We start from the raw sequence: 13689 nt of genomic DNA on the forward strand, positions 1-13689 counted from the left end.
GACTGGTGGTGCCCGAGACAAACGCCAAGATGACGTCGTGGTCGGGAATGTGTGGCAACTCAGTGCGCTGCTTCGAGAAGCGTCGAGCGTACTCCCGAAGAGTCTCTCCTGACTTCTGCTTGCATTTGCTGAGGTCCCACGAGTTCCCTGGCCGTATATAGGTCCCCTTGAAATTACCCTCGAAGACTCTGACCAGGTCAGCCCAGTTATGAATCTGATTGGCTGGGAGCTCCTCGAGCCATCGACGGGCGGTGTCGGAGAGGAAAAGGGGTAGCTGTCTGATGATGGCTCGATCATCCCCCCGAGCGCCACCTAGCTGACAAGCCAACCTGAAATCGGCCAGCCATAGTTCTGGCTTGGTTTCTCCATTGTACTTCGCGATGCTGGTTGGGGGTCGGAATGGACTAGGCAGGGGCGTACTGCGAATCGCCCTGCTGAACACCCGCGGGCCTGGTGGCTCGGGGGCCACCCTGTCCTCGTCGCTGTCGTACCTCCCACCGCGATGCGCGCTATAACCACGTTCTTCCGCGTCTCCGTGCCGGCGGCGTCTATTTTCTTTGACGTCGTGTCGCGCGTCGTGTCGACGTTGATTGTCGGCAGGGAGGATGAGAGCGGTCTTTCTGCCTCGAGGGGGAGGTTGTTGCTGGACAGACACCTCCTCTTCGATTAGGGGCTGTTCGCCGCGCTTCTCTGTGGCAGCTCCTCGTCGTCGAGATGCCGAACTTTCGGCTTGTTGAACTGCTGCCACCTGGAGCAACGTCTGAACTTCATCTCGAATTCGTCGGGCCTGGGAATTCGATGGTTCTGGCATGTTACGCAGCAGCATCGTCGCTGCTACCACATTCTGGCCTGCTCGAGGGAAACGGCCGACAGGTTGCTCCGCCTCCGTGTCACCGACGATCTGTCGATGTATCTCTCGAGCGCGTCTGCGGACACTTCCGCCTGGCGGGTAGGGCAGGTCTTGTTCGAGGATTTGCTCGAGCAGGACGAGGCGCTCGCGATCTTCGTCGAGCATCATCTTGAGCTCCCGCAGCTGCGCGAGCTGCGCAGTTCTATCTTCCTGAGGAAGAGGGTCGAACCTTCCGTCGTTCCCAGGCGTCCTGGGGTCTTCTTGTGCCGCGGGGGCTCGTCCACCCGCAACGGCATCCCGTATCTCGTCGGTGGTTTCTGCCGCTCCGTCGAGGTGATAGCATTCCCTCGTAGGGTCGTAGCTGTCTGTCTCGGAGTCGGAGTCTGGTTCGGCAGTGTGGGAACGCTCACGTCCTTCCTCCGACCATCGTTGCTCGAGGGAGGTGATCGAGTATCGCCCGGGGCCTAGACGGCGGAGGCCTCGTACTCGGGAAAGGTCCGGCAGTTCGGTCGTCGGCCGCTGCTCTTCAGAGCTACGTGGGATGACCATTGGTCTTTCCACGTGCGTCTGAGCATTTGGGCGTATCGTCTTGGCGAGCGACGCCGCGGCGTTGTCCAACCCGAACGGCAGTGCCGCCCTTGGAAAGAACAACCCGTGTGGAAGTAGCCTAGCTGCGGTGGGGGTGGGCGCGCGAGACGCGTCTCCCCCTGTCGTCGCGTGGTGCTGAGTCGTTGTGCTTGTTGCTCGGTCACGCGGTGTCGCTGCCTTGTGGCCCACATCCTGCCTTGCGCGAGTTGCTGGTCGCGCTGAAGCAGAGGGGCCGCGGTGGTTGAGCCCGCGCCTCTTCTTAGGCGGAGAGGCGTGGTGGTGAGGGCGTCTTGAGGCCTTCAACCGTGCTGGCGTAACGCGGACTTCTCCTGGTCCTTTGACTGAGAGCAAGATCATGTCGTAGCCGGAGCCCGTAGACATGAACTCGAGACTCCCAAACCAAATCACCGTGGAGCGCGGAAGCGGCGAGGCAGGAGTGGCCATCCGGAAAGTGGTGGGAAATCGGTAAAAAACACGCAGGACCCCTACCTGGCGCGCCAACTGTCGGTGTTTTTCCCCCGGGGGGGTCACACCAACGAGTAAATTTGTATGCGTGCTCCCCTTTCCGGATGGTGATGCAAGAAAACACAGAGATTTATCCTGGTTCGGGCAAGAGAAGGCCCTACGTCCAGCGGGGGGAGAGAGTTTGTATTATCTTGCACCTAAGTGCTTGTACAGGGGCGAATACAAGCGTGGAATGAAATGTGCCGCTCTACTACGTGTGTGTGTGTGTGCTTGCGTTGTGATGTCCCCCCCTTCTATTCCTGAGTCCCTCCTTTTATAGCTCCAAGGAGAGACAAAGGGTACATGCATAGATATTAGAGTAGGGATCGATAGCCGCATGGAGCGCTGACCTACTCGAGGCTTCCGTACGTCATGGCCTCGAGCCGTCCCATCTTGATAGCTTGGTGATGATTACGCGTGCTCCTGCGTGCTGCCCTGCCAGCCGCCTTGTGCTGGTTCTGAGATCGCACGCTCGTATGGTATGGTGGCGGATCCGGCGGAGCAGCTGTGGTGTTGTCAGTCGATGCCCAACTTGCCCCCGGGACGGGACCTCGTTCGGTCGAGGGTCGGGCGCCGTGTAGTAGGCTGATATCCGGAGCGCTGACCTTGGGTGTCTCGTGGGGGTCCCGATTAGACGTTCCATCCTCGTTTCCTGCGTCCTGACGCACCCTGGGTCGTTCGGTTGGAAGGCTGCAAAAAGAACGATGGGACAGAAGCTTGCTCCCTATCACGCCTTCCGTGACCCGTGTGTTAGGTGGGAAACGTCAGACGCATTTAATGCTCCCGCCCGCGTGCGCGCGTCAGGCGGCGGACAGTGTCCTAACGCTCGACGTCTCTCGGTTCGCTCGAGCCTGCTTCCGTCTTCGACGGTAGTCGTTGCTCGAGCCCTGACCGATTCGCTCGACGCTATTTCCGTATTCGAGGCTGCGACCGTCGTTGGCGACGCGTAAATAAGATTAAAGCGTCGAATTGGGAGTCCCAACCTTCATACGGGCAATCTCATAATGCGCATCGCTGAGGGTACCCCTTACCGATACCCTCGACAATAGCAAACTTTATTTATTTATTTATTTATTTATCAAACTAAGCAAAGATATAAGCACAAAAATTTTTGTTTGGGTTTTCATGATTATGCATCTTTTTATTATTTGAGTAAAGTATAAACGCGAGTAGAACACTTAGGTGGATAAATGGGGGTGCTCTCCCCCAAGCTGGATTTTGACGTAATTTTTTCTGATATAGCTAGCAGGTGACAGAGGTGTATTTGAATGTTGGCGGCACCCTGACAGCGATTACTACGTCCTCTGTCTGCTAGTCTTCTTTGATCCTTGAATTTTGTGGAGCTCAAATAGACAACAAAGCTTTGTGGAACTGGTTAAGTGTTAGCATAAAATCTCTTAGCCTTTATCATATTGAGATTCCTCGTAATAAATATTACATGGTAGGATCATAAATTTATTTTTTTTATTTTCATTTTTATAGGACTGGAATATATTTATTTTATTTTTATGCCACCATAGTGAATGTATTTATGGGTTTTATGACATGAGCATACTCACATGGGGCTTACTATTTTTAACATTTTTATTTTCTTTTCAAGATGATATGAACCTGATTAACTAAGCAAACTATTTTAAATAATTCAAAGGAAAAAGATAACTACCAAGTTTACCTCTTGGCAAGGCATTCGGTGTTTTTAAGTCCTCCGAATGAGACTCTCCATTTTCTCAATTGTCCTGGGATTCGCTGGATGGCGTAGTCGGTGGTTCCGGCAGCGCCTCCTCTTCATGTATAACTATCTTCTCTCTCCACATCTGACTCGGTGCTACGGTCTGCTCGGGACAGTTCTGTTCAAGCTATATGTCTTCAGACCTTATCACTTCTCCTTCGTAGTGCTGATCCGTCCTTGATGATTTGCCTCCTTTGGTTGCGGTTGCGTCGTCTTCTTCTTGTCCTGACCTGCTTAGAGTCTTAAACTATATAGTTAAGGTCAGTAAAATAGCGGCGTACCTTCTCAGAGAGGAAGTATATGTGGACTTCTCCGGTTCCAATATAGATGATGACTTTAACGGTGCTGAGGAACGGTCTCTCAAGGATGATGGGTGGATCATACTTGTCTTCTCCCATGTTAATGACCTGAAAATCATCTGGAGCTGAATATATATTGGTTGTAGGGGCATGGTTCCATGTAGGAGCTGATAAGTGACTGCGGCTATTATGTTGTCGTCAGATCCGGTATCGTAGAGTGTCTTCTGAAAGGAGTATCCATTGATTGTGCACTCGATGCTTGGAACACCAGGGTCGTCCTTCTTGATCAGGAAAGGCGACTTGAGTCGACGATCTTGACCTCCTTGAACTGCAGTGACCATCTTAGCTGACTCGGTCCACATTTGCTTGTTCCTATTCCTCCTGTTGTTCCTCTTCCTTGGTTCATGTCGGGATTGCTCTGAAATTTGTGTAGTCCTTCTTCCCCTTGATGTAGAAACTGATCTTGGCAGCACTAGCATAGATGACAGCTCCCCCGGTGTTCAGGTATGGCCTCTGTTGATTCCAACCTTGATTTTGTTGAGGACGGTTGTAGTGGTAGTAGTTGTTGTTGTAGTTTACGTCCTCAAGTATCTCAGGGCAGTGATGGCCTGAGTGTCCAGTATCTCCAGTGTGTTTGTGCTCGTAGATCCAAGCCCTTCACTTGGTGGAGTCTGGGAGTTGTAAAACTCCTTCAGGTTTTGCTCGAAGTGTACCTGCTCATAGAGACAAGGCAGAGATCAAGTGCATGGGCCCTATTGGTGGAAAACAACAACAGAACCAAAAGTGTATTTGTTCTTCTCTAACCTTAAGCATAGTGAGCAAGACAAAGTTGATGGATCATGAGCGTAGCATTTGTCAGATTAGATGGCTCAACCTAATGGAAAGATAATCTATCTATATTTATGTTTTGTTTATATCTTCCAAATATTGAATGTGCAACATATTAGCTTATCTATACTCTATTAATTCACCATTTTTTTCTTTGCTAAACCCACCCAAAAACACGTCCCCGCTGAAAAGTCCTCTATACATCCACCTAAATCCACCCAAAAAAATGTACCAAAAAAATCAACATCATTAAAACGAATGGCCCAGATTTAATCTAAATCTTGTCTCTCCTTACTCAGATCCAACGGCCAAAATTACGTGTGTCAATCTTCTCATTCTCCTATCTCCCACTCCCGCGCCCAGACCCCCTACGTCCACTCCCACGCAGGCACGCACCCACAGTTCGATCCCTCCTCCTTTTTCACGGATGCCTTTTTTTTGGAGGAAAAAAAATCTTCCATGCGCCGCCGCTACCTCCAACCATGCGCGGCCGCCGGCACCAGGCCCTAACCTCGCCCTCTCTATCTCCCCGATCCGCCAGGCCCGAGCCCTCGACAAACACGTGACAGCCACCACCGCTCCTTCCTAATCCACGCATGATGCCCTCCGCGGTCTGGGGCGCGCCTTGTGCTGGCACTGGTCATGTCCGGGCACTGTGGCGCTGCCTGCACGCGCACCATCGTGGGCTGAAGCGCCGGCGGCGGAAGCACGAGATCCCCTCCCCGATCAAGACAGTGGTGGTGGTAGTGATGGAAAACCACCGCAAGCCTGTGCGGGCATGGGACATGTCTGCTCACGCGTACGTCGACGCCGTCGATCTCCGACGCTGCCGTGCCAACTCCATCGTCGGCCAGGTACGCCAATCTTCCAATCGCACTAATACCAGTACAAACGATGAGAGGGAGATCGTGTCTGCTAGATCCCATCGTGGGAAGAAGATAGATCCCCGCAGCTACGATCAGCTGGAGCAGCAAGCACTGCTCGCGTGCTGGTTGGGCAGCTCAGCTACTCTGCCACGCTACTGCTCTGTGCCTGAGCAGCAAGCACCGCACGCGACAACGAGGACCTGCTGGCTGCTGCTTGTGCTGCGCTATCTATTCACCGTGATAGAGAGGGAGAGCAGGATATAGATAGCAGAAAAAACAGAGTACGACTGCTTGGTGCTTGTGCTGCTGGGCAGGTATTAAACGTGAGAGACATAGAGTTTCGATATAAGTAGCTAAAAGGACATGGCAAATATTTTTTTAACCTCTTCTTGAGAGCATATGGGGTCAAAAAGAAAGTGTGAGAGCATTTATCTAATAAATGTTTTTTTTGGTTTGTGCATCTGAACATCTTGTATTGAAATTGGTTTTGCAATAATAAATTGATGTGGCTTGTTTAATTCAGCAACTCCTATTGAATTGGTTTGCAATGTACTTTGCAGCGAAGATGGAAATGCATGATGTTTTTTGGGGGCAATGTGGATAGCACTGAGGTTGATTTTGATATGTCTTATTTTGGTAATCATGTTGTTGAACAAGCCTCTCAGTCTACTATAGGAAACAAGAAGATAACATGTTGGTGTTAGCATGGCTAGACGTGGGAATGTAGACATTAGAAGTATAAATATTAGAGATATAGCTGTTAAAAATGGTTCATTTGTTTGTTACAAGATATGCATTAAATAGAGGTAGGAGAAAGTAGGGAGGCAAATATGATGGAACTGATGGAGCTCACAACTAAGTAGGGGCTGGAATCTAGATGAGGGAGCCCTACTTTGAAGGGCAGGGGGTCAAAATTTGAGGGTTCGGTTGGAGATGCTCTAAGGTGTTTGGCTTGTGGGGAAAGGTATGTGGCTTGTGATGATCTTAATTTTCCTGTGCTCTTAATTTTCACGATGCTGCAGATTGCTTATTACTCATCACATATTTACTATTTTCACTTAAGTGTTATGTGAAGATTTATTATTTGAATGTTACTTGAGGCATGACCTCTTTGTGCATTTGACCTCAATTGTTTTGGTAGCAAGGACATGAGGAGCTTGATGCAGCCTGCCTACCGGAGCATGAAGAATCAAAGAGGTGAGAAATATTGCTAAGATCAAACTGGGGAGTAGTTAACTCTTGATGATACTTGCTGGGAGGCCACTGGGGCTCTGAGGAGCGCTGCTCACTCTAAACAACACAATGCTTGAGATGTACTTCATCGTTCTCGGATTGAAGATAAATATTTGGACATTATGCTTGCCTGCGTATTTCGAGCTATGCTTGCCTGTATTACTCTTTTTGCTACAGTTTTAGTCACAATTTCAGTTTATTTTTGGCTGAGGACAGAGGTTAATTCTCTATCTTTGTTGTCATGCAAAGACGTCTGTGTGTATCCACTATATTCTGATATCATTGTTGTCATGTAAGTAACCTTTATTTGGTATGTTGGTTGTCATAAGAATCATGTTTTTTATTCTAATATTCTAATGTGATCAATGATTTTTTTTTCCAACATCATCAAAGCATATACATCATTTTGGTTGTTTAATTTGTGTTGTCTTAAGTATCACCGTAGCGTTAGCACCGGCAATATACTAGTATGATTAGGAGTGTGGGATCACGAAGGTAGTACTAAGAACAAAGATTAAAGGACTAAACATGTTGAAATAATTGGGTTGGTTAATTTGGAGCTACAAATCATACATGTTTGTCTCTTTTATTCATGTGTATGCCCGAACCAAAGAGAAGCTTATAAAAGTGATAGTTAAGTACCTTAAGGTGTTACCTTACTTGAAGAGTGATACTTGAAGAGTGATGGTATAGTATCACCTTGTGGAAGCTTTCCTTTCTTAGCGGTTGTGCATCGTGTTTGTGACACCCTCCATGGATCATCTCTTTATGATGAATGAGCTATGTCTTCCTTGTGCAAATCATTAAACTTCATGTGTCTTCTTTGTCTTCGATGTGAGTTTATCTCAAGACTTCCCAAATTGATATTGAAAGTTTCCTGTAGGAGTTAGTCCAACAAAATATCCCATATCTACTATAGCATACTATCGGCTCAAAAATCAACCTAGACACCATGTATAATTTGATTTAGGAGGACATTTTAACCAAAGCACCATGCTTAATTTAAAAATCCTTTGGAAGTAAGATCATCATTCCTAAACTAAGCACCATGCTTGATTAAGAGATAAATGAAACTACTCCAAACCTAGACATATACTAAAGCAAATAAAGGTAGCATGAGAGCATTTATAGAGATCTACTCAAGTGGAGGTGAAGTAGTGTAATTAGTATTTAACAAATTGAGTATGTCTCAAAGGTAAGGACAACCAACATAGCAACATGGCAAATGATGTTTTTATGTAAAGTACTCCCCCAAGCTTGAATTTTGCAAAATTCAAGTTTGGATCAATTTGATTCAATGTTGTATGATGTTTGGTTGGACATACCTTGTGCTTGTCATTCATCCGATCTTCTTGCTCCAATCCTGGAAAGGTTAGTGACAAGAATACCCGAAGGAATATTTTTACAATTATCCTTATATGCTCAATACACAAGGTAATGTTGCAAATAATTAGAAGTTCATGTTACGATCTGATAAGTGCTTGTTTTAGGACACTAAGCTTGTCCTTGGGAAACCATCAAATGTTGGTGAAGTGGTTTCCCCTCCAACACCAACCTATATCAAGATCAACTCAACGAGATCTGCAATATTTATTATAGACATATGCATCGACAACCGCTCTTTTAAAGTTTTTATAAATACAAAGGAATAGGGGGTTGGAGATCTTAAATGTGGTGATGTTGGAGAGACCAATTGATTGGGGAGATGTTTTATATGAGCAAGGACTTGGTGAGGTATTTATGAAATAACTTCCATGCTCACTGTTGTTTCTCTCATTCTCAAACTCCAAGGATGATTCTTCATGAATGCTTAAAATTCCTCTAGGATTGTCTCTCAAGTTTGTTTTATCCATCCATTCAATGGTGATAGCACATGGTTTTTTAATGCCCTCTAGCCATTGATGTTGCTCTTCTCGATCCTCCTTGTGGTCTTGGTAACTCTTATGAATGGGATGTCTAGAGAGATTCATAGGATCATCGTGGGGTTCAAGAAAAAGAGCATAGGAGAAATTATTAGGCTCAAGGATGGGTTGGATAGCCGAATCATGGGATTGGAATGTTTGGAAATCGGCTATTGAAACTTCCTTTCCTTGTCTGGGAGATGATTCCTTCTCTATCTCTAAGATTTTTCTATGAAGACTAGTACAAGAAGGATGTCCACAAATGAAGACATACCTTCCTTTACTAATAAATAAAGAAAGAAAGACTCTACCAAAGGTTATATGATTAAGACCAATGTGAAAATATCGAGAAAAAACATGGTCTTGTAGGGCTAGGTCTAAACCAGAATTTATAGAAAGATTAACAGATTCCATAGGTGTAGCTAAGAGTGCATTATCTTCTTGATTAAAAGATAGATCCTCGGCTATAGAAAGGGGTTGGTTTTGACCTATTGCAATCAACTCCGGACACAGATCATAATTAGGGGCAGGACTTGTTGACTCCCATGGTCTATGGCTGGTCTCTGAAGGTGCAAAGAATTCAATAATAGGTATGGAATTTGAGTTATCCATAAAGATGAAAAAAATAAAAAGATAAAAGAATAAAAGTATAAAAGTATAATACAAGATAATAGCAGGACTTAAAGTTATCTCAGCAAACCGTCTTTCTCCCCGGCAACGGCGCCAGAAATGCTTGTTGATATTTGGTAACGCAATAAGGAAATGATCCGCAAGCGCACGGATATCGGTGAGCACTTCACCCGGAAGGTTATCCAGAGTATCGTATTTATATTTTTACCACTGGGAGAAAGCGTGCATCTGACTAACTAAATCTATTGCTACTACCCTTTAGGCTACAAAAAATGTTTCTCGATGTGAGCGATGTATAGAGAAGACTACAACCGTAGTCTCGTTCTAAACTTGGTAAGGATGATCTATTGTTCTATTGGGGAAGCTTAAGGAATCTAGACACCACAAAGGATGTTCGACCCGCACCCATAAACCCTATCCTTCCTGCTAACGAGATATGGGCTTCAAAGGTAACTCGGCAATGTCACGTTTCTCGCTACTACCACGGACCAGCTAGTCAGGGGATATCTATGAGTACCCTAGCTCAAACACCACGTTTACGCTAGCAATGATTACTCTAAACTCAACCGGAAGAGATTAAAGTAAACTCATAAACCAAAGAACAATAAAACAAGAACTTACTAGAATATAGAAGTCGAATTACTGAAGAATCCTAGGAGCAAGCCTCGGGTTAGGAGAACCTGATCCCGCATGTACAACCTCGGAGTAGACACCGACAGGCCGAGCTTCCTCTGATCTACACCTCCACTCTATCTCTCTCAATCTAGTAGAAACTAGAAGATCTAATTCTACTCACATTGGATGCTAAGCCTAAATGAAATTTTATTTAGAGGAGAGGTATTCCTTCGAGGGCACCTCTCAACTCTATGATGAACTTGTCTCCTCCAGGGGCCAGGGGGTCTGGTTTTATAGTCCCCTCAGGTGAACATGGGCCGTCGGATCAAACCGACATTGATTGAACGGTTATCCTTGATCCTTTAGGTCGGTGGAGCGTAATCCCCGAAGAGAGTCCTGATTGGACTGTGGGACAGGGCGGGCGCCCAAGATGGGAGGGCGAGCGCCTTGCCCCCAGGCCCGTTCGCCTTCCCGTTCGATCCCGTGGCTTCTGGAGTCTTCTGGATGACATAAAATTGCGTGGCACGTTAATATCTCTATGTAAACCCGACGTGTGGGCCTTTCTTCTGTATTTCCTGATAACCCCCTACAAAAATAGACAAACACCAAAACTCGTGGAATTTTATCAGATAAAACCCTAAGTGTGGGTGTTGGTTGCATTTGGATCCTTTTATTTATTTATTTGATGATTATATTTGGTACTTAAGGACCGTCAACAAGCCTATGATAGAAAGTCTACATAAGTAGCCAACTCTCCATCTCATGATGAGGACATTCTAGGATGTAATCTTGAAAGCGCCCCTAGGCTTATGGGACTGACTCATTATTTTGTTGCTAAAAACTTGAAATTTTCCCACGCAGAGCATTTGTCTTGCCCACAGGGAAGAACTTTGTCAGAAAATTGGTGGAACAGATCGCCCATGTATTATTCTTGTATTTATTAGCATAAAACCACTGCTTCGCTCTTCCCAAGAGTAAAAATGGAAAGAGGTGGAGTAGTATGGCATCTTTAGGAACTCCCTTGATGGTAAATGTGTTGCATATCTCCAGGAAGTTCTGAAGATGAGCACTTGCATCTTCGTGTGTCGTTCCATAAAATTGGCTTGTTTGCACCATGTTGATCAGCACCTGGATCGGAAGTTCAGAGAGTTATGCATTATCAAATTGCTGCAAGTAAGGTGCCAAATGCCTTCACTTATTAGAATAATGAAAAGGCCGCATTTACCTATAGTAAATACGCCCAAGAGAGTTCACGTATCCCTATAGGCTACGAACTCTATTGTCTCCATCTAGTCCTAGGTTCAGGGGGAGACCTCTGAGTGCTCAGACAAGGTTTCACGGAGACGTCTGCATAGACAAGGTCTTGAGCCACTTGCATTATTTAAAGAATCAGTAAATCAAGCTTGACCTGAAGTCGAGAATGCCCCTGAAGTGGCAACTCAACCTGAAGTTGAGGAAGTCCCTGAAAGACACCATCCTGAATATGAAAATCAGAATGCGTCGCATGCACTACTGCATTGGAAGATTGAAACACCCCAACTTAATCGTTATGGGAAATCACGATGAGTGGAAAGAGGATCATGAGGAGTGGGAAGACCTACCTAAACATCAAATATCATACTCTTTTCATCTTGATGAGTTTTTTCCATTGGATTTCTCATGCAAGGTTTTTAATGAGGCGACAGGTGCAGCATAAGCGATGCATAGGACGTACTTTTTTCTCCTACCTTTTTTCCCACCGGGTTTTTGGGGGAGTTATTAACGAGGCATGCACATAGCATAAATTTGGCCAAGGGGGAGTATTAAAAATTAAAGTCCTCAGAAAGACTAAGAATATTGTATGGATGGAAGACTTTGAGTGTGGCCAAATTAATGGAGAGATTTTTGCCGGTCTAAAAAGCTATGGCTCAAAATATTGTTCACTGATTTATTGTAAAAGAAATACAGAGTTGGCTAGCAGAAAAAGTACGGCACAAACGAACGGGAATATGAGGTGATCCTCATCATATATAAGTAGCGATGAAAACGGATCGGATACGGACAGATATCACCAATATCATATTTGTTTTCATATTTTGGTCAGATTCAGATTCAAATACGGATAATGTCAACCATGTGGGATAAGATAGGATTAGATGTCGACATCATAAATATATGATTTAAGTATTCGCATACGGATACGGTATTGGATATTGAATATTCGTCAAATACGGACAGATCTGAACCTCTCTAAACGAATTCGGTCTGGTCGAAAAATATTCGTATCGTTTTCATCCATATACGTAAGCAATGAAAGAAAGTGAATGAAAGAGCTCCCTCTTCTCCTATTCTCTCTGTTCTTGTTTCCCCCTATGTCCTATGTTTATGTGTGCAAAGAACTGATTTCTAACACACTCCACGTTTCTTTTTCTCTTTGTAGACCATCGTGAAAGTAAAATAAAAAAAGATGATGGAGCATGCTGCAAGCATTGAGGAACACTTGAACAGTGCTTCTTGCTGCTTCTCACATGGGTGCAAAGTGCAGCGGCTACTGCACAGATAGGACGGGAAACATGGACGGGAATAAAGCTATGACTACTATCGTAGGACGGGAATAAAGCTCGACCATATGCATTGGAATATTTGATGGCGCGCAGGCAGCCAAGGAAGATACCCACATGGCTTCGGCATTCTGCAGTGCAAGTGCATAATGTATGAAAGGCACTGCAAAAACGAAACTGGAGTAATACACATAAACATAGCACCCCATCCCTTTCCCAATTGTGTAGCCTGAAGTACTATTTAAATAGCAGCTCCATTTCTTGAAGTTATTTATTTGAGCCCAAGTTGTCATCAGGGTGGGAGGGAACTCACAATGTTGTTGGATCACTGGCACTATAGCACGAGCCAACCGTGCGCTTTTGACCATGTGTTTGTATTCATTATTAGAGTGCACGGTTAGTTTCAGACCCAAACGGATCTATTAACCGATAAACGCGGAAGCATAATCAATATAGAAGAAAATACGCAAACAAGAACGACACCGAGACATGATATTTTTTTAACGAGGTTTGGCGATATGCTTAATCCTCGGGGCAATGACTACGGGCGCTCCTCCCCATAAACAGCAGCTACACCGGCATCCGGGCGATCCCGCGGTCTCGCCGCCACCCAAACCAGCCGCCAACTCGTCTTATGGTTACAATAGGGATGACCTCATATTTATGGCCCTCCTAGGACACAGAGTTCGACTACAACTCTATCCTAGCCCCTAATACAATTCAAGTCCAACGTAACCAATTGTACACATATTCGACACACATGTCTAACCAACTCCACCTTGGCGAATATGCACGCCATCTTGAAACCGTCCATGCACGAACCTCCATGTACCCGGACTTGAGCCATCTCTTCCACCGCTCACTTAGAACGGCCTGATGAGGCTGATCCCACAGCTGCATCACCACGTGGATAGATCACTGCCATATTTGTATTGCCATCTATGACTCCACCTTCAACAACGCTTCCTTTCAGCTTGTATTTGTGTGCACTTGACTTCTCACCAATCATGACCATCTTGCCTCCATGCATGACTCTTAAGGTCTTCATAACAGAAACTGCCTGATACAACCAGCCTTCTTCATTCAATAAACCAAGGGAAATCACA

The 13689-nt window shown here is 45.7% G+C and overlaps 1 protein-coding gene across 3 annotated transcripts; it reads left to right on the plus strand.

Moving 5' to 3' along the window:
- Positions 5172-7246, plus strand: LOC110433444. Of its 3 annotated transcripts, XM_021455602.1 has the most exons (3): positions 5172-5652; positions 6225-6275; positions 6806-7246. In XM_021455602.1, the coding sequence occupies exons 1-3, from the start codon at positions 5395-5397 to the stop codon at positions 6863-6865; spliced, it is 369 nt and encodes a 122-aa protein (XP_021311277.1). In that variant the 5' UTR covers positions 5172-5394; the 3' UTR covers positions 6866-7246. The 3 variants fall into 3 exon arrangements, 2 of the variants coding, with proteins under 2 accessions (XP_021311277.1, XP_021311278.1); XM_021455603.1 differs by lacking the exon at positions 6225-6275; XR_002450875.1 differs by lacking the exons at positions 5172-5652; positions 6225-6275 and adding an exon at positions 6282-6628.

Source organism: Sorghum bicolor, chromosome 3, assembly GCF_000003195.3.
Source record: "Sorghum bicolor cultivar BTx623 chromosome 3, Sorghum_bicolor_NCBIv3, whole genome shotgun sequence".
Classification (NCBI taxonomy): domain Eukaryota; kingdom Viridiplantae; phylum Streptophyta; class Magnoliopsida; order Poales; family Poaceae; genus Sorghum; species Sorghum bicolor.

What these genes read in the sequence shown, in the direction of transcription:
- LOC110433444 (XM_021455602.1), top strand. Translation starts at nt 5,395, where the DNA reads ATGATGCCCTCCGCGGTCTGGGGCGCGCCTTGTGCTGGCACTGGTCAT. An exon ending in CCAACTCCATCGTCGGCCAG is followed by an intron (nt 5,653 to 6,224) that starts GTACGCCAATCT and finishes TGTACTTTGCAG; the next exon opens with CGAAGATGGAAATGCATGAT. An exon ending in GCAATGTGGATAGCACTGAG is followed by an intron (nt 6,276 to 6,805) that starts GTTGATTTTGAT and finishes TTGTTTTGGTAG; the next exon opens with CAAGGACATGAGGAGCTTGA.